General features: G+C 38.9%; 1 protein-coding gene across 2 annotated transcripts; it reads left to right on the forward strand.

Moving 5' to 3' along the window:
• Positions 1–232: 232 nt before the first annotated feature.
• LOC146645331 (chemokine-like protein TAFA-1) lies at positions 233–19,941 on the forward strand. Of its 2 annotated transcripts, none has more exons than XM_085393828.1 (6): positions 233–626; positions 1,690–1,831; positions 17,287–17,427; positions 18,556–18,680; positions 18,871–18,957; positions 19,113–19,941. In XM_085393828.1, exons 2-5 carry the CDS (start codon positions 1,690–1,692, stop codon positions 18,901–18,903), a joined length of 441 nt encoding a protein of 146 aa, XP_085249954.1. In that variant the 5' UTR covers positions 233–626; the 3' UTR covers positions 18,904–18,957; positions 19,113–19,941. The 2 variants fall into 2 exon arrangements, with proteins under 2 accessions (XP_085249954.1, XP_085249955.1); XM_085393829.1 differs by having other exon boundaries at positions 571–626; positions 1,671–1,831.
• The last annotated feature ends 1,570 nt before the right edge of the window (positions 19,942–21,511 follow it).

Here is a 21,511-nt window from a genome sequence, read left to right on the forward strand (position 1 = left end):
AATAAATGCATTCTAAATGTAAATAATTGCTAATCCCGTGGTCACAGCTACATGAGTGATACCAGTTTCCCTTATTTGCATTTGTTAGAAGCATCTGTTTAGATGGAATCCCACTATGCCATCTAATCCAGAGGCAGTCTGGCTTTAAGACATGTGATACACTCTTTACACTCAGCCAAGCTGTACGTGAACATTTGTCTCTCAGTGTTCGCTGAGGAGGGACTCAGCGAGCGCTGCTGTTCAGAGGCTGCCTCTCACTGGAAGGATGCAGACGGGGAAAGAAGAGATTCCACTACAGTTAATCAAGGACCACTCTGCACGTGCCTATAAATGCGAAGGGGCAAATGAATTCAGTGTCACTGGGAGCAGCTCTTTAAGGGGAAGCAGTGATAATTCAAAGGTGGAATTGAAACAGCTGTAAATCTATTTCCTGACTCTGGCTTGACGGTCATTCGTGAAATACCGGACTGTTGCTATCAAAGTGTGGAGCAGGGAGACAGAGTCAGCGGAGTTCCCTGCTTGAGCCAAATCCACAGTTATTGGATGGGATCAACATGAGCAGAATTATGGATGGATTTATGCCATTCTGTTGAGATATTTATACACTCATTTTTTGGGTTGCTCAGGTAAGGTAATCTTTTGTTCTTCTCTGAGTGAAACCTAATTTCTGTTGTTGTTAAGATGTTCAGGTTTTGTATCAGTCTTTGAAGAAAAAGAATGGAAACTGTGAAATATGCATTCATAAAGAATAACTGGACTCTCTGATACAGCGTTGAGAAAATCTAAATACATTTGATCTTATTTTATGATACTGATTTTGCTTAAAATTGCACTGTCTGTTTAGCTAATTATCTATTTTATTCCAGTTTAACATTTACAAAACCAATATCAATAAATAAAAAGACAGAAAAGACAACCCAGGACTACCAATGAGATTTTTTCTTACTTATGATTTGACAAAAGTTTTTTTTAGGGCTTGTCATTGAAATATATAAATTAGATTAAAATGTAAAACCTAATAAATAAATCCTGATATGAATGAATTTCAGGGAAGGAATGTTTTTAGAAAAATATTTTTTCCTTTTCCATTTTGATATGACCAGATGCATTCCTCGCCGTGAATTCTATATTTTCCTTTTTTTTTCTTATCTAAACAGCGTGGTGAGACGTTACAAGCCTTTTGATTCCTATTACCACCACGTCACTGTCATATTACTGTGACAGATACAGAAAAGCCACGGCAGCCAGCTGCTTGCAAAATCTTATCTTTCTTTAAGTTTGATTTTGGTTTTGAGGCAGGAGCACAGCTCAGGAGTTGAAGGGAGTCAGCCTGTCAGGGGAAATCTCTGCTGCATGGGAAAAAGTCCCCAGGGATCACTTCACATTTGCAGTGTTGTGGCTCAGGGACAAGACAGGGCAAAGTAGGAAGATGAAATGGTGAAGAACTCATACTTATATAATCATGCTAATGATAAATTCTGATGACTAAAAATCTCCACTGAGGGGCGTTGAGGTCAAATTACCGACAAAAGTGCTTAAAAGAAAATTGAAATGTATTCATTTTTGCTCAAGACTCCAGAAGTGTGCATGCACAGGGGATGGGGCAGAAGTGGAGGTGAGGGAGAGTGAGGTCAGAGGTTGAGACATAATGCATTATGGGTTGATTCCAGCTCTACTGGTCCTCAGCAGATGTGTCCTGTCATGTCCTGGCTGCTCTGCCTGTGCCTCTGGGTCAGTGTGACTGCCATCCAGCTGTGTCAGGCCACTTTCTACGACACCATCCAACAGCATCCTGGGACAAGGCCTGGGCGGACCACAATTCATATGATTGGTGAGTCTTTTTGTACTTTCTTTCTTATTTGACATGACACATACAGCATAGAAATGGCTGCAAAAAATACATTCTGAATCATCTCCATTTATTTCCATTGCCTCTTGAGTACTGCTACTGTATGCTGGGTTTGGCTGCTTAAGTGTTTAATTAGATTCCTAAGAGAAAATATTAGCCCACTTTATTTCAGTCTTTATTTCATTAATATATTAGTGATTAACAAATTATTTAGCAGGCAGATTGCACAGGGGCTGACTTTCATTAAGATTTGCACCACATAGCTTGAGAACTTCTACTGAAGATCACACAGATAAACAATGAATGCCTTTGCTTTTTCCTTCTTCAGCTATTACGGTTGATATTCATGCTACACTGCTCCCCCTCAATTTGATCTGTGCGATTGTGTTGACTGTGAAATTGCACTGAATGGAATATGAGTGAAGCATTGCGGTCGGACTTTTGTTTTCATCAGGCGGACGTGAGCCCTGGTTATGGTAAATAATTATGATCTCCGAATTCAACAGAGAAGAGGAAGCTCAATGCTGTCAGAACTTCAAAGGGAGAAGTAGCTGCATGAATGTGCAGGTCCTGAGTGTCTGTTATTTCCTCTATGCGCTGGTGCACCTCAAGCATATCAGCAAGAAGTCTTTTTAACAGTCTCAATATTGTGAGTCAGAAGACTTCCCATTCCAACACCTCCATTTCATCACTCAGGTGTGTGCATGTGAATTGGAGACGTAGAAAAATATATAAAAGAAGAGGGGAAAAACACAGGCAAATGGGGTATCTTCTCATAGGTGGTCTCATATCAACAAAAGGAAATTGAATTAATATTTCAACTGTGCGTTCGGGTCCTTTTTTGGAGAAAAGAAACAATTTGAATCCTTCAGGTCCCCGTCTTACTAACAGGGAAAATGTCCTGTCATTCCATTTTTCCATAGACCTCACTTCCGCACAAATGAGATGCCAGTTTTATGAGAGGAGGATGGGATGCCTGTCTGGATTGATTCTGACACTCGAACATTTGTTCTGTGCTGTGTTGTGTGCCTGTTGGATTGGTGGGAGGATTGGGGTTGACGGGTCATGAATTGGTGGCAAGAAGGCCATTGGCTACAGACCACTGGGCCAATCATTAAAGGCAGCAAAATGCCACGAGTTCACGGTGACTGGTATTACCAGAGGAAATCAAGATTACAGAGGGCGAGAGATCAGTTGTGTCCTTGCCAATAGGAATTTAGATCTACCCGGACGTATATCAAATCATTCATGTGTAGTGGTTTTGGAATCAGCTAATTGTGACCTGCTCTTTATATCTCTTAAACATATTGAAACTGTTGATGAATTATCGGCTGCTGTGTGAACAGGCATCTGAGAGATTTATTATCAGCACTGTGTCTCACACTCCAGATGTGTTTTCAATAATAATTTCTTTTTGACATTGTGGAAGCACCTGTTCTGTTCATCCACTGACATATTGGCAGCCTTATTGCAAAGAATGTGTGTCCAGAAGTCCATTAGCTAGATGACCCTTGACTAGGTGCCTGTGTGTGCTCAGTGAATCGAACAAGGTGGCCTGCTTTCCACCCTACAGCTCTACTTACAGATTGCTGCCTGCCACTCTCTCAGATATGCTTAGGGCTATTCTCCGCCTTCCTGGTACAGGCAGGGTTGCTCTCTGCGGTATGATTCATGAGGTGCTGTATTTATTTGGTGCAAATAGCGTGAACAGTGCACAAAAGAGAACAGATTGTGTTTGTCTTGCATCCGTAAAGGCCTGGTCAGAGATGTTGCTTTTTATTTGGGGTTGTGTATTTCTTGACCCTGAACATATCCAGAGGAAACGAGAGGAATCGCAGATGGACAATTTTTTTTTCTGTCTAAAACTCTGACCTGGTAAACAAACACCCAAACAAAAAAATAACCCCCATAACTTGGCAATGATTTTAAAATGTAAGCTAAGATACTAAAAATACATTTAAAAAATCCTGTGCAGGTATGGCTATTTACACTTTTGCACCTCAGATGTTGTGTGATATTTGTTAAAGATCAAAATACATGCTTCAGTTCAGAGGGAACAAAGGTGTGTTGAATTTTTTGAGCAGCAGTCTACATTCAGGGGAAGAAATAGTGCCATTGGTGATGCAGTGCATCATGTGGAGGTGTTAGCAAAAACTACAACAAACAGTAGATAGTGGCTGCCTGAGGTGGCCTTGCTCTCTCGTGAACTTACTCCCACCAACATTTGGCTCGGCAGGGTCAAACTGTTCATAACTGAAAGGTCACTGAATCTCAACGCCGTGCAGATAATCTCTTATCTTGTGGTTACTGTAAAACATTTGGCTGTGAGTGAACATGCATACAAAGAGAAGATATGCAAAGCAGCAGAACTGGGGATACAAGCAGAAGGAGCTCACTTGCATGTTAAAATCTGCTCATATTTAAGTCACGCATGCTACATGTTGCACTCTTGCAAAGTTACCCTTCTTCCTCTTTAAGATGGCTCCTTCAAACATCGATGAAATTTCAGTGTTAAGCAGCTTAAATATCTTCTCTTCTAATATATGGAGTGAAACTATAGTTTCTCCTTTTTTTCCTAGAGTGAAAATACCACATAAATCCCTCATGTCTCCCATTCTGCAGCTTTAGTGGGGACTAGAGGATCAGGACTTTTTTCTGTGTGCCTCAACAAAAGAAACCACTCGCTGGCAAAGCTCACAATGAAACAAACATGAAAAATGGATTTTCGGCTGTCACAAGCAAAGGTTGTATCCACTATGCACTGTTTTAGACACTGACAATTTAATAGCCTTATATAAGGCATCCTGGAGGCACATTATTTTGACATACATCTTCCTCCTCCCCTCCCCTAGACCTCCTCTCAACCACGCTCTCACTAGTGTCATCGCTGCTCTGCTGCAGTGCCAATGGGAAGTGGCGTGCAGCCTCAGCCCGAGGCTTCGCCACATCTGGAACTCGGCAAACTCACTTTGTCCTGATGCTGTTACACATGTTACTGTTATACTGAAAGACCATCGGCCACTCTGTGAAACACCAGAAACTTCTTCTACCGCCTGCTAAAAAGATTTCCCGCTTCAATGGCTCTGCTGAAAGCTGAGGCAAAGCTTGTTCAGCCATCATATTTTAGAAAGTATTCATGTAATTTCCTTGGTTAGCCCTGAAAGAAAAATATATTCTTAAGTAAATGAATCTGAGGACAATCAGTGGCCTAATTATTACTGTATGCTCACAGCTACAAATAGGTTTTACATATTCTAGTATTTCCCATTTATCTTTTAGCCTATGAATTATTCATAAGAGAGTACTCCTCTAAGCTTGTGGATATTTGTTTAAACAGCATGTTTAATTGAAGTCTTTCTGCCAATTCTGTGCCGGGCTATGGTTTGTGGTCACAACGCTTATATGCAAAATGAATTTCTGTGGCCCACAGCTTAATTAATTTGCCAGGCTTCTCTCTCTCTCTCTTTCTCTCTCATGACTTCACCGGCTATTTCTTATTGAAGCCAAATTTTCCCAAGTATTAATAACACAGGTGTTAATGGCTCACAAAGTTTATCCTCCTGATAAAGGCTGCAGTGTTAAATTTTCTCTTCCGGGCCTTTAGAGAACTGTAACAAATTAAAGTAGAAATTAAACGAACTTTTCAGAACATGATACTAATGAATAATGACCTTATTTTAAAAACGTCTTTCAGTTTCTTTACAAAAACATTCTACATTTTAAGAACTTATTGATGTATTTTAACACTGTGCATTATATGCCATGTTTATGTACATAACCTATTACAAATAGGCCACTGTAACAGCCTAATAGCACTCATTCATGAGTCAGAACAGTAATTGCAAATCTGTCACATCTTGAGGTCATTACATTGCTGGCAGCAGCCTGCTATTTTGCCGTGAACCTCATTATCTGAGAGGTAGCACTGTCAAAGTCATATCTCATTGATCATCAGACACAAATAAATATAATCCTCATCATCTGCGGTTACCTCAATGTCTTGCTTTTTTAGATCTGCTGCCATTAAAAACCTCCATCCCAACGTAAAAGTCTTTCATTCCCATCATTCCCTACTACATGTGACAGAAAAGTGACCTAAGTAAACTTATTCATCCTTATGTCTGCCTTAATTCATAATATCAGTGACCCAGAACGAGCCAAAACAAGAAAACACACTCTTGCATACCTCAAGACCCTCAAGGCACTCTAAAGTCTATTGGAGCATATACTGCATGTTTTAAGCAAAGTGGACATTATGTAAATATCCTTGAAGCCAAAGTATACCCTTGGAAATTTGATTTAAACATTTGAAGGCCATAGACTCCCTGATTCTAAGATTGATCACGGCGGGTTAAAATGGGAAAACAGCTGAGAATGAAAAGATGTATGATAAATGTGGTTTATGCTTTCTTTTTCCTTAAAAAAAAGCATGTCTGTAGACGTAAATTGTGACTTGGAATACAAAATCCATCTGTAGTTTGTCTCTGTTTACCTACAAAGATGCAGTTAATCAGAGAAGTCCGATGAAACACAGCGTCCAGTCATATCAACAGATTCTCAATAAAGAGGTGCTTCGGTCTCATTTAGGCTGTCACTAAAGATGACTGTGTGTACCCTCGCTCAAGGAAGCCCCTTTACTGTGTTATGGTCACACCTCCAAACTGACAACAGGCAGCTGCGAATTTTTGATGTGTTTAAAAAAGTAACATAAAATACAACTATTAGAAATGCATCGTCTATAATATAGTCTATACACTTTATAGCATTCTTCTGTCCTTCAGAGTGCACCCCACTTTGGGAACCACTGCTCTAAAGTCTGTGTTTAGTGATGTAAAACAGAGTTCACCTAACAATTCAGTTCAATCCATCACTAAGAAACAAAATGCCAAATGCTTATGGCTTAAACTCCTACTTGAAAGCTTGCATGTAAATAGTTTTTGCACTAAGCCAAAGAAGCTCCTGAGGAACAAACAGAATGCATTGTTACTCCTAAAATTAGTACATTTATGTTAGAACTTTGCGTATACGAACTGTGGCCCGTGGCCAATTGCTTCTGTAAGACATTAGCTCTGCTAAGAAGGCCTACTGTTTAATAACTGCTTAGAATAGCAGAACACGTTTTGCCTCCGAATGACATTATTATTGGATTGTTTCAAACAAATTTGTCTCTGCTGGGTATAAGAAGCAGTGCATCCTCTTGGGGTCATCAGCTAGATTGTTAGACCCTGGATTTGTTTGTAGTTAGCAGCAGTTTTCTAAATATGTTGCTATGACAGCTGACATAGCTCAAGGATAGTTGACTCTGAAACCCCGAATCCTGATAAAAGTGCTCAGTTTGCTTTAATCCAGAAATAGTCCAAAACAAAACTCGGCTTCTACAGACATCGTCCTTTGTGTTGTGTGAAAACAGCAAACCGAATGAGTGTTTTTGCTAATAATAAACACGGTTCGGGAAAGTTATGGAGCAAGTTTATCTGTGTCTGAAAATAAATTAGTTGCTTCTTAAATGAGTTTATGCAAACAATTAAAGTTTCACATCAATTAATGGATGATGATGATGTTGGGAGTAATTAGTATCAAAGTTTTATTACACTAAATTGTACATCTGCTTTAGACCACAGCATGATTTTACAAATGTTGGAATAGAGTTGTTTCGTGTTGCTGGGTGACTTACAAAGATAAAGAAATGCATTTATTAGAGGGAATAATAAACTTCACATGAATAATATTTAAATTGCTTGGAAACAAAAATAACTAGCTTTAGATATTTTTCTCTTTTTTTCAGCTTTAGATATTTAAATAAGAAACTAAAAGAATAACTATCTGCTATCTCTAACCCTGGATACCCCAGAGTCACAGAATAGATAAGAGCTAGTGGCACCCTGGAGACAAACATGCCCCCAGAACTCCCAAGGGCAAGACGCCCAAACTGAAAAAATAACATTACTGCATTTCATTTTGTATTCTATTTATATCTTGGTTTTTACTTTGTGCCTCTTCTTGTGTATGTTGGTTGTTGTTTTGCTCATTTTTGTGCTTCCTGTTAGTTGTTTAGCTTCTCTTTGTTTTCTTTTTCATATCTTGGTTTTGAATTTGCGGCTGTGAACCTGTATTCTCTGGAACCATTATTTTAATAAGATGATAAGAGGAAAGCGAGTACCACTTTGCAGCCACATAGATGGGCTCTGTGTTGTTTTTAGCCAAAAATGTCGCCCCCTTTTAGAGGCCCGTAAGCCCATTGAGTTACAGGATAATAGACTACAGTAAATGTTTTGCCAGGCACCGTGACAGCACTTCAAATTCCTCATTATTAATGACATGAAAAAATCAATTCAGCCTTTTTATCCTTTGTTCCTATGTCAGTGAATCAAAACAAGCCTTCACATTGGAAAGGATCCCACCATCACGGCACTTCACTGTAATTGCTGATGTCAGTGGTTGCACAAGTGTTCATGTGTGAGCACTCGTTCACTTTAATTCAACATTTTCCCCAGGAATCAAAAACTACCAGTGAATTAGTGATAGCTCTCGCCCCCAGAGTTTGTAAACATTATATCAGCAAGTTCAGACCTTTGTGTCTCTTGTGTGCTGAGGATTGCTTGGGCGAATGCACTCTCTGCCAATGTAAAATTCTACCCTGGTGACTAGTTTTCCAGCTTAGCCACATTGTGGGTGTGTAGATGTAGACCTTGTCACAAAGCCTGGTTTTTTTTTTCTCTTTGCAAAGGATTTTGAGGTGTGGCAGACCTCATGCTCGTCTTGCTCCTTAGATGATTTTGTCACTTCACTGTTGGCCAGCTGCTGTGGAATTTGGATGCTGGGGATTTTATGATCGAGTTGAAAAAAGTAATCTCGCTAAAACTGAGACTGCAGATTCAGAGTCTCTTTTAACTAACACCCCTGTGGTACCCAAACAGCATCGTGGTGAAGAAATATTACTTCTATTAATTCATGCTCTGTATTTGTAGTGTTAAAAATGGGACATCATTTCCACATTTTTGATTTTTTCAATGAAGGAAATACTTCTTGCAGACTGGGAATTATGCTTGAGAGATCATTTCACATGGCATTGCCTTTGTGGTAGCCTATTTTAAATGCTTGGCAGGAATATGAAATTCATTATCATTACTTAGACCTCATTAAACTGAAAAGAAGCATCTCAACTTGCTAATTGGTTCCAAGGGGGAGGGTAGTATTAGGAATAAGCAAAGTAATTAATATTGGGTTTATCAGGCTCTCATGCAGATTTTATTTTTTTTTTCTGCTCCTAATATCTCCTTGGTGTGCTATAAGTCTTCTGGCATATTTACACCACAGATCCAATTACCTTTCCTGCAGAGACTGGATAATGCATGTGTGAAAATGGGGGACGAAAGTGGGGATATTATGTTTTTGTCAAATATAAAGAACATGACGGAGAGACTAAATGAGACATTTCAAGTCATGCATCACCAGAAGAAATTAAATTACAATAAAAAGACAGTGCTTTTTAAGGGTCTACATTAAAATCTGGTCCAGTATCGAGCAAATTAACAAGAACTTTATGAGGCAGTCAGTGAAGTGAATACATCTACAATGTCTAATTTAAAGCATGTTATGCATGCATTTAAAATGTTTCAATATACAAAACAAATGTCCTATATCATCCTTAATGGCAGGAAGATGTGTTTAAAATGTTGATCCTTTGGCACGGGCGGCCAGCAAAGATAATATCTGCCATATTTCTCCCCTTATCGGCACTCCTACATAATAATCTCCACTGTCTCTTGAGAGAACAGTCAGGAAAGGTCATTTAATCTTTGCATTACGCATGTTACACAGTTTACATGCTGCTACCACATCGGCACCCAGGGTGGATTGTCTGGTTGGCAGTGAGAGGGCCAGCCAGCAGTCACATCAGAGGCGAACAGCCGTTCTCTAAAGGCTCTCTGCTTTGGCTCTATCTCTCCTTGCTTTTCTTCTTGCTGAATGCAACTCTTTCATCTGAGCAAGCGATCTAAAAATATGAAATACCAGTTCTGGACATTTGCGAGTTAGAGAAAAAAAAAAGCTAGATAGAAGGACAGGAACAGCTTGACATTTAAAAATGAATGACATCACACTGACAGAAGACAAATTTTTACAATGCATTCTTTGCTATGCGCTCCTTTTCCGAGAACTCTGCAGTAATCGTGTGCAACAACAGCATAGCCTGTTTTATGTGTGTTTAATGGACATGAAAGCTGCTGTGTGATTGCTGTACTTTGCTGTCATGCTCAACATGCCACACCATAAAAAACACATAACCACTGGCCTTTTTCATGTGTGGGACCAACTCACTGAAGAGTCAAAATAGCACGGAATATCCTTGATCAGGACCACGGTGTCGCCAGTGTCCCGGTCCCGTCTTGTATGTGACAACACGAGACGACAGACTTTGAGGCTCAGATGCAAATGAGAAACCCATTCTCCACTACTCACTGCTTCTTTTGTTACATGCAGTTTTCATGCATCTTAAAACAAAAGCACGCTCTGCACTGTGAGTAGTCTTTTGGCATTTCAATAAAGTATCACCCATGTCTGGCCCACTGCACAAGACCAATCTAACGGCCTTCTTGCGTGACATGCTGTCAAAACCACCGGGCATATTTCATGAATATCTGTACTTTTATTTGTCATGGACAGTGCCTTTTCAGAGTAGAAAATGGCAGTGTTGATACCCCCTTTCTATCAAGCACATGCGCACACGTTTGTAAACTTACAACATGCAAGTGTTTTAAAGAAGAAAAAAAAGATCAACCTAAATATGCATTGATAGCAATTAATACCTAAAGCTGTTGACAAATTCTGTTAATTCTTTAAACATTTGCAATTCTCAAATTTACTCGAGCGTTGTTTGAAATCTCATTTACACTGCAACAACTCCTCTGCATTTTCTCCAGACTCAAAACAAATTTGTCTCGGAGTGTATCGAGCAATATGTCACTCACTTTCACCCCAGCATTTATGTCTAGAATAACAACAGTACTGCAGGGATTTCAGATGTTTTTGCAGAAGGCAGGGAAAAAAATAGACACTCAATTTGACACCATGCAGTCACATGTTTTGTGCCTCTCACTGTCTTCCATCTGCATTAATTTGACATTCTCTAATCTGGCGCTCCCATTTCCTGTCAGCAACAGAACTGCTGTACCCTGCTGGCTTGGATGTCTACAGAGAGCATGCACAGAGAAAGTGAAGCCTATTAAGGGTCACCTTGGATGCATTTCCCATTAATAGGTGACAGGCATGGTGCTCTAAAACGTGGACTTCTGTGGTTGGGAAATCAGGGCCCGCTGTCTCTGATAAATGACTTTTGAGCTACAAAATAATTAACCACAGGAACTACGGACTTTCCAGGGACTTCCATGTGACATGGACTCAGCTCTGAGCTTGTTTGGAGTTATTCAGATGTCACACAGTTATCAAGATATATTGTCACATGTGCCATGTGACAATATATCTTGATAACTGTGCACTGTGCAAGCATACACATTCAGAACAGGGTGTACACAGAGTGCCACCGGCTGCCAGTCAATGGAACCCAAAGCCCAGGAGAGAAACTGGTTATCTGCTAAACTGAGTCCCTTAGGCTTTCCATTTGGTTTGTATATGGAGTGTAACAGTGACTACTTTCAGTGCTTTCCTTTCGGTTATATTCACTGTTCATTAAATCGTGGTGTTCAGACTCCCTATATGAATTACACGTATAACATTTTTCATGTATACACAGTTCTGAATGCCTGAAACAGATGGCAGAGGAGTGTTGTCATTCAGAGGGTATACTTGCTATCAGTGTCTCCAGAGACAACCCCACAGTCTGGGCTCATTACAGTAGACAGCGAGCCATTGCATACTTATTGCGTAGTGACATTTCTATTGAGATAAACTGACCATTTTCCTCTGCGCAATAGCTGTTTCATCACGTCTGAAGAACCATTTACTGGTCCCACATGAACCCTGCTCACATTCATTAGGCAGGCAGGACCGCAGATCCACAGAAATTCAGAATTGGTGCTACGCGTTCATGTCACGCATGATTTGACAGCATTTGCCTTCAACCAGGCTTGCTGTCCATAACTCATCGAATTTCGATGCAGTGTTGTTGGCTTCCAGCGTGACTCATTGTGCCGGAGAGCATTGACTGAACGACACTTGCTGTCCATTGAGCAGATGAGACGCTGCGGATCCCAGGTGTTGTCATTTGTGTAGATAATCGCATTACATTTAAGTGTTTTGACAATTTTCCATGTGGTAAACTTGTTCTGCACAGAACCCTCTGTGAGGAGTTGTTTAGAGTGCTAGAGAAATGTTTTGTTTTCTGCTTTTTGTGTTTCACAAAATCAGTATTAAATTGATTTTACATTAGCTATCAACACGCTGTTACATCTTGATTTGCAGACATATCAAGCTTTAGGTGCTTCGAAAATCATGGAGTTCAGATGAATCCAGAACGAATCGTCCTCAACCTTTTCTGCTTTCTCCTTTTTTATGAGTTTTTGGTATCATTTTTCTGACGTTGAGAAGCTCTAAAGTTGGGTGAGACAGGAAAGTGTTGATAATGATTTACTTCTGCTGCATATGAGGATATTATAAGAACACATCAGATAGACCTATTGTATATTATTGCTGGCTATAGGGTATGCTATTCATTTTTGACCTTGGAAACCAGTATGTTGCTTTTGGGCGAAAAATACATAAATATTTCTTCCAACACTGCATCTACAATTCAGTTATTTTTCTACAAGCATTTCTGTATAGTACTTAAGGTAATGATCTCACCATTAGATCCATTTGTAGCTCTCCTGGACCCTTTGATCAAATTTTATGGCTTGTAGATGTTAAACTAAATGTGAAAATGTATAAAGTCATAGGGAAGAAGCTCTAAAAGTGCTTTGAATATCAAGTAATAGACTGATAAAAGTGTAACACAAACACAACCAATAAAGCAGTAAGACAACAGAAGACAGGTCCTTTAGCTGCACTGAAGGCACAAAGTTGTACAGTATGACTAGTACTTTTAATATGAAATTTTAAAAAAAAAACAGCTGAGAAGAATTTAAAAGTTATTTCTGCTGATAAAACAGCTCTGATCTAATGTACTCTAAGGCTTAGCAGCGCTCTCATTTTTTAGGCATACAGCAGCTAATGAAAGATGTAAATTGATTTCTGGCAAATATAGGATCAAATTAGACTCTTAAAAGGATGAAAAAGTAAAATCTTAGCTTATGCTGCATAGATTTTACTCTCTTGAGTAAATGTAGTTATTCTTAAATACAGTCCAGTATTAATGTAAACATTTATCTCATATGCTCGAAGAAAATTGGTGTGATTCCGTATGTTTTTTTTTAAATTTCAATGCTTAATTTGGTAAATACTTCAGTATCATTGATGTCCTGTTCATCGTTAATCATTTACATTGTATCTGTAACTGTAGAATTAGAAAATGTCAAACACAATCAAAAGCATGTTCATTGTTCCAAGGATTTATTTCTCATAACAGATCAACAAAGGTCAGCATATGCAATAAATCGCCATAAGAAACCAAACAACACCAGGAACAGACCTTCCCAGGCAACACTAGAGAAATCTTACCACAATATAGCAGAATTATTTTTTCCCCAGCTCTTCCAAGCCTGAAAATGAGTTGTGCCCTGTTGAGTGCAGGTTATACAGGTTTTCTGGCCCAGAGTAATGAAGAGGCAGGAGCAGGGAGCATGGCAGCAAAATCAGGGCAGCTCCAGTTGAGACCCTTTTTCTTTGTGACCTCTGACCTGATGAATGACAATTTCTGTGTGACCCTTGTTCCCTGTCAATCAAAATGTTTTTGTAGAGGCAATACAACCATGAGCACGCACACACACTGGCAGACACACACACTGTCAAAAGCCATTTGTCATTTGGAAGACTGATAATAGGAGAAATGGAAATACAGAAAACAATTATACCCTTGCATGACTCCAGCCCTTACCTGAAGAGAGCATTCATATCCAGCCATGTTATCCTTCGTTTCCTTCTGCAATATTTATCATGCAATGATGGGGTCTTGGAGCATGCAGCGTGTTGTACTTGCAGGCTGAAACCACGGGTGAAGTTGAAAAGCATTCATCAGTGTAAGCTTAGCTTTTGTTTAAAGGTACCCAGTACACCTGCCAGCTGGAAATACCACACTGATTTGCATTTTTATTCGATTTTAATGTATTCTTCGGAGGTGATGATTTCCAAAAATAGAGTATCCTTATTCTTTGCTGTGCTTGGTAGCAACAAGCAATGCAAGTTAATTCTGTTGAATAGTGTTTTTAATAGATCAAAGAAGAAATCTGGGGCTGTCTTATGCAATTAAGGAGATGCATTAAGAAGAACAAACCCCTGTGGGCTGTTGTTTTCAAATGATGCCCCACTGCTTCCACTGGTACATCACGATTAACGTTGTGCAGACATGCCCTTTTGTTGAGTGCATCAGGCAGCAGGCAATATTCGCTCAGACTGGCTACAGAATTTGGATATTTTTCAGTTAAACCAAAGGCTGTTTATGTTTTCTGAAATATACAACCTGGAGTTATGATAACCCAAAGAAGCTCCACAGACTTGGCAAGAAGCGAGAAAATGACAAACTTTTTTAATTCTATCCTTCCCATGGTCTGAAATTTGACTATTCATTTTGTCCCTTAATGGGAAGCTAGTTGTGTTTATTAATAAACACAACTAGCTTCTGCTACCGCAAGAGCAGATTCACAACCGGGGATTGTAAATATGCTGAATATCAACCCAGGAGAAATACTGAATCCTGAATCAATTTCAAATAAGTTTATACCAATCTGACTTTTTGAAGCTTTACACACTTAGAAAAGATAACGATGACTCTTAATGCAATGAGGTAAAAATTAGAGAATCACAGTGAGAAGTTCAGTGATCTACTTTTACCCAGTAGGTCACCTGGGTCCGTGTTGGTTAATCCCCCCGGAACTTAGATGATGACTCACAAGATTTATCTTATTCCTTTTTTTAAATTTAAGCTGCCTTATGAATGAATTTAGTTTCCACTTAAAAACTGAATCCCTACAATCACATTTTTCTTCCTTTATTTAGAAGTGATCCAAAATTATCATGCGACCTCTTCATATTTCAGTTTCAGAGCTCAGTGTGAGCACCACGTCGCCCCGATTTGGCGTTTTAAGGTATTATAATGCAATTAAATATAGGAAAAGGAATTTTAAAGTTAGAGTGCAATAGTGATCAATAGATTGAGAATGTGCACACGTGCTGACAATAGGTAGTGCTTTGCTGTACTGTGAGTAGAGTGGTAACCATATTTATTACACAGATTTATTTTACTCTTAAAAAAGTACCAGGGCACATATATTTCTTAGCATTTTGTTCCCTTTATGACTGCATGAGAGGAAGACAGGAAATATAGACAGGAAATGCCAGAAGAAAGAAGGGTTTATGGCTGCAACAACAGTCAGATGGTAGTCAAACTGTAGAATGAACCATGTCCTCATTGTTTGCCTTAATTAGTGAGAAAAGATATCCCTTCACCAGTTCAGTGTACCATTTGAGCCTAGAACAAGCAAATATTTGTTATTTTTCTCTTGATAAACAAATGAAACAGTTGGTTGAGTGTTACTTAATTGTATGCTGTTTTTTTTTAACAACAACTTAGTAAATATTCAATCACTGATTATATGCAATAGCAAAAGTTTCAAAGAAAGGTGAAAGAAAGGTCTTTGAATCATCTCACAACTAACACAGCCCCATCTTTTTTGATTGCTTTATGGTTAGTTTCATTAGTTTCATTGCAGTGATTTGTCCGATGACCAAACAACATCGGGTTTTCTGCTAAGATGGTGTCCAAGGCTTCGAAGAAACTACTAGGAATCAAGAGGACCTCACTAACCAAAATATTCAAATGCAGTGAAGCAATATATGCAAATCTAGCCATGACACATTTCACAAACCCACAGCTCATTGTCAAACATTACTTCAAATCACTTTGCTGGCAGTGTACCAGATACTTTCCCCCTCTCACTGCTCTTTCTCTCTGCAACCTCCTTGATCTTCTGTCATGTTGACGGGTGTAATTGTCAGATGGTCCTTTGCTGCACAGCTCTCATATGTTGGAGAGTCTGAGCGCAGTGGGTGGGAGAGGCCAGAGGCCGAGGTGGGTCATGTCCGTTTCGTCCAGTTCTAACATCCCTCAGGGCAAAGCCAGTAGTTTGGCGATAATTGCATGGTGGATGCAGTGTTCATATTCATGATAACCCTGAAGCAGGCCTCTCCTCCTGCTAATAGATGTCTTTTTTCTGCCCGCTCTCACACATCTCTTCATCGTCATTTCACATTCGCCAAGCTGCAGGGGCTTCGCTTGTTCAAAGACTGTAAAGCACAGGAATGATTATTCTGGTTTACGGCAAACTTCTGTGATGTTTTACTGTTATTTTGCTGCATAAAAACAAACAATTCATGAATATGGACATTGTAGATTAAACACAAGATACATCATTTTCAAGTACCTTAAGGGACATTTTTAAAGCATTCAAAATCATGAGCAGAAACATAAATATGACAGTTGTTGTTTATTAATAAACACACACACACACATATATATATATAGATATATATATATATAGATATATATATAGATATATATATATAGATATATATATATATATAGAGAGATATAGAGATAGATAGCTAGATAGATAGATAGATAGATAGATAGATAGATAGATAGATAGATAGATAGATAGATAGATAGATAGATAGATAGATGAGCATTTTATATATCTAAACTAAAATCATAGTTATCTGAGAGATAAGAAGGGGTCCGACCCATACACCGCTCTTTTAATAAAGAGTCACATGGAAGCAAGCTTGGCCAATCCAAAGCATTTTATAAGCTTATCATATGTGGTTATATGTACTATCTAAAGCATAACTAAAGATGTAAAAAATTCACTGTGAATCTGATATTATTAATATCGTGATATTTGGGAAAAAGCCATTCCATTCAGAAAGCTAAATAGCATCTTTAGAAAACCTGTTTTGTCAATAACTATGTTTAAAATGACCTTCATTAGGTTTAAAATGGGTCTGCTTTCACAGGAGAAACTGCTCCCCAAAATACTTCATGCTTGAAAACACAGCTGTTGATTAAAAACCTAATAATTGTCTCTTTGATTAATCAAGCGACAATCATCAGTTAAATGTAGGTGAGCAGAAATATTTCCTTCCAAACAGCAAGATTAGTGTAAACTACTCAAGTAACCTCATAATTGTTAACACGGAGCTCAGCTAAATTAGTAACTTTCCAGCAGTGAATCCGCAAATGTCCACAAATGAGTTAAGTGTTTAGAACGCAAATGCAACTCAACTTAATGGCTAAATGTAGCCCATTTTTTTTCTTTCTTTCTTATCAGAAGGGGGCACATGTGAGGTAATTGCTGCTCACAGATGCTGTAATAAGAATCGTATTGAGGAGCGGTCACAGACGGTCAAGTGTTCCTGTCTGCCAGGGAAGGTAGCTGGAACCACTAGAAACAGGCCTTCATGTGTCGACGGTGAGTATTTTTATAACCAAAGAAGAAGAAAAAATATCAGGTTAATCTACAATATCGGCTTTACTAATTCTGTCCTATGATTGCATGGTATTTATTCTGTGAGTGACTGCTTTGCAAGAATAGGATGCTTCCCCCTTGGAATTCTACCAAGAATGTTCTGTTTTACATACAAAATATGTTTTGTAAAGATACAGAGATTTGTGCAAATCTCTCAAAAGGCTGAAGTCACCCGTGCAATGCTTTGTCCCAAATAAGATTAACATTACCTGCGATAATGCCACATACAAATTGTGTTGCTGACAGACAGCAGAAGGTTTCTGCAGGGGTGAGCTTTACTCCGACACAAGACAGTCAAATACATCTGCCAAATGTAGCGCACCTCAGGGAAGAGTGCAGAAATAAAAAATAGAATAAGGCAAAGAGACACAGACAAAATAGGTGTTGATTAAATATGCACCTTGTGGATATTTCATGAAGGTTTTACACATGCTTTGACAAATGTCTCCTACACAAGCTCAATGCTTTGTAAGAAATGAATTTGGTGTCGGGGTCTGACACAACTAAAACACATATTGGCTTTAGGAAACCTCTCACCTGCAGCTTTTATCTTAAACCCTTTTGCAAATATTACTGCAATATCTGAGCAGACTGAGGGATATTTGAGTGCTCTCCATGTCAGCTCTGACACATTCTTTTCCTCTGTCACACATTGCAAACCATTTACTGTCTACTTACCCTGTATTTAAGGCAATTTTCTCTTCTGATGGCAGGGATATGGTGTGCATTAAAGTCAAGTCCCAGTCACACCTACCAATCCCTACACTCAATGAAAAGCCTGAGTTCCAGCCTCTGTATTAATGTATAACTGCATCTAATAAAGAGGCCACATTTTAAAGGATATACAATGTAAAGCAATAGTTTTTCACCAAAACGGTTTGTCCAAAGCATATAGAGCTATCAAATACAGCCACATTACTTACCGATAGCTTTGACGTAACATATAGATAATTAGAATTAGACAACTTCACCTTAAATCTCCTAACCACCAAAGCTGTGCTTTCAGGCTTTTTCAGTTTGGGGCTTTTTACTTGCCTACTATGTTATTTCTCTTGTCTTTGTTGCCTGTAGCATCCATAGTAATTGGGAAGTGGTGGTGTGAGATGGAGCCTTGCCTGGAGGGGGAGGAATGTAAGACGCTCCCTGACAACTCAGGCTGGATGTGTTATGCGGGGAACAAGATCAAAACCACAAGGGTAAGATAACCTCTCTTGACCGCAGGATTCATGATATTATAGCAGAAATGTGGAAGAAAAGTGTAGCATTCAGTGACTCTGTCTGTGGCATCAGCAAAACATTGAACTTTGCAGGATTCCTTTTCAGTGCAAATTGACTTGTTAACAACTGAGTCTAACCTCTTAATTCCTTCCTTATTTTTCTTGTCAGAACACTCAGCCATACACAACATCAACATATTAGCATTTTGCAGAAGGGATGCAAGTGAAGACCTCAGGTGCAGAGGATAATTTGCAGGTCAGCTTACTGGGAAACTGGATTACTAATTAATTTCTCCCAACTGTTCCAACTTCTGAACTGAGCAAAGAGCAAAACACAGACTTTGTGCTCTCTTCTGTGCTATTAACTCTTAGCATATAGCCCTCTAAATGTGTCTTTCTTTCTCATTTCAGCACTGTCGTAGGACCAATTAACGCAAGAGACAATGAACCTATTGTTGCTTGAAGAAATGCAGACACTTCTCAAATCAAAGTGTAAAAAGATGTAGAATACATAAAACACATTCTGCTCAAGGCTCCTGCTCAAAGCTGCCTGCAGGAAACTTCATCATAACCTTGTAATGAATACATTTTCCCCATTTTTTTTCCAACTCTGAGACAGAACGAGACTGTCTGTGCATTTGGATTAATATCTGGAGAGAATCTGACGTCCCTCCGTAGACATCAGTAAGACAGATGTGTACTACGAAGCACCAAACAGGAGAGGAATATATCAAAGGACATGGGATGAGCAAGTGCAGAAGCTGACAGCCCTCAGGATTTTCTTTACTCCTTTTAATATTAGAGGAAAAACATTGTACATAATTTGTTTGTCCTTCATTGTGTACATGAACTATTTATGGTGGTGGTGAACCTTCCCCCCTTCTAACCCACAAAAGAGCCAAAGTCTGATGAGTTCACGAATAATATGTTAGGATGAAACAAATGCATTATGAGGAAGATGTTTTACAAATACTGCTTGTGTGTCTTGATACATTTTGCCATTTGTTTGTGTGGTACGTGTATGCCTTTGATAACCTCTTAAATTGCTTTACCAATTAAATTTGGTGACATGTCAGCTACCCTAAAACCTGTTGATTCACCAAAACATGTGAAACCAGTTAAACCATTTCCAAAACTTGAAATGCCTTATTTGTGTTGGATGATTCAAATGGTAATACTGTACATATGAAGCCATCTATTGATATGTGCTGAAGTTTCATTAAAGTCAGTGTTCCTGTTACTCATGCGAGTGCATCTTTGCCACTCAGTAAAACATGAACACAAAGCCCCCCAAAAATAATATTTTAGATTCAGTGCACCTCACACTTCCTGAGGAAATGATCACTTCTGTACTGCTATGTGCATCGCAAATAAAAATCCACAAGTCGACTGAGAAATCGCAGGGGGGGGGGGGGGGGGGGGGATGACACTTAGAACTCGCCTCCCCTTGTTTTCTCTGATATCAAAGCAATGTAGTTACAGCTGTGTGCACATTCTTTGGTCAGCTTTAAAAAGAAACTCCTAATAGCCCATTGAGCTCTAGCTGTAACCCACACACTGACTTATATAAAAGGATGGATGTAACCCACAGGTTGGAAAAGTGAAGCCAATAGGGCATTTGCTCTTATAGCCAGCAGGGGGCAGCTCCTCCAACTGCAAAAGAAAGAAACAAAAAGAAATCGTGCTTGTGTATAAGGCTAGAAGAAATGAGTCTGGGAGAAATTAACTGCATTTCCAATTTAATTTATGGCCTCAGTAACCGCTTAGCTGATGGGTTTATGGCCTCTATCACTAGTTTATGTCTTATTTAATATAGTGTGATGTAATTTCGTAAACTGCACACAAATGTAAAGTAAAGCAGGGTGTCGTTTAGGGAATGGAAAGACGTAAGCACACTTCAGTTTCTTCTCTTCTGAGTAGAAAAAAGTTAATTAGACAATAAGCATAATGCTTATCTCAAGTCTTTAAACTTTAAACTTCTGAGCGATAATCACAACACCTACATCCATCTTTTATATACAGTCTCTGAGCCTACAGCGTAACTAACTCTACAGCAACATTATACTTCTATATTCTCCAAAGTGCAATTCAAACACTAGTCCTGAGGTTCATTTGTTTCAACCTCGCTTGCGCATTTGTGGATTTAAAAATTCAGGTTTTGCTTTCTTTTAATAAGTTTCCAGATTGCTATGTTTTTAGATGTCAAATGATTTTAAGTTTTTTTGGTTACAACAACAGAAGTTTTTTAATTCTAATAAAATGTTTGTTAGATTGTGTTAGCATATGGACAGGCATTGACAAAGACACATCGGGAGTCATGGTGACCTTTCAGGGACACTGACATTCTTTTCAGTGTTTAGTTTTTTGGAGATGCTGCTTAGCAGAGGGTCTTACTTTTGAATAAAGACAGGTTAGTTTTCATTTCTTTTTAAAGTTAAGCAGCATGTCCTGTGTTGCTATTTGGGATTATCATGATCCCTATTTGCTTGGTAGGTCCTCCTCCCACAGCCCATGAATATTTTAGTTATTTAAGCTTTATGGATATCTAAAAGAATAAGCATATTTTCCAAAATCTAATATTATTTCTTTAATCACAATTGCTTTTTCTGAGAATGTGCTATTCAACCCTTCACAGAAGCCTCTTTCAGCTCAACACACAGGTCATTAATTGGAGTCACTCTTGCTCCCTGTACAGGCAAGATAATCGCGCATGAATAAATGGCAAACAAGCATTGCTCCCCTGTATTTACAACATTTTGATGCAGCACTCAGTGGGACACTGGCCATTGCTTTCACAGCCTCGCTCCCTC

The sequence above is a fragment of the Rhamphochromis longiceps genome, linkage group LG20, assembly GCF_057381845.1.
Source record: "Rhamphochromis longiceps isolate RC_006_pf linkage group LG20, R_longiceps_female_GT1.1, whole genome shotgun sequence".
In the NCBI taxonomy this organism is placed as follows: domain Eukaryota; kingdom Metazoa; phylum Chordata; class Actinopteri; order Cichliformes; family Cichlidae; genus Rhamphochromis; species Rhamphochromis longiceps.

Bases quoted from the DNA above. Each gene is read 5' to 3' on its own strand.
- LOC146645331 (XM_085393829.1), top strand. From the start codon at position 571: ATGGATTTATGCCATTCTGTTGAGATATTTATACACTCATTTTTTGGG. The intron at 1,832-17,286 runs GTGAGTCTTTTT...CTTTCTTATCAG, and splicing joins GACCACAATTCATATGATTG to AAGGGGGCACATGTGAGGTA. The intron at 17,428-18,555 runs GTGAGTATTTTT...TGTTGCCTGTAG, and splicing joins CAGGCCTTCATGTGTCGACG to CATCCATAGTAATTGGGAAG.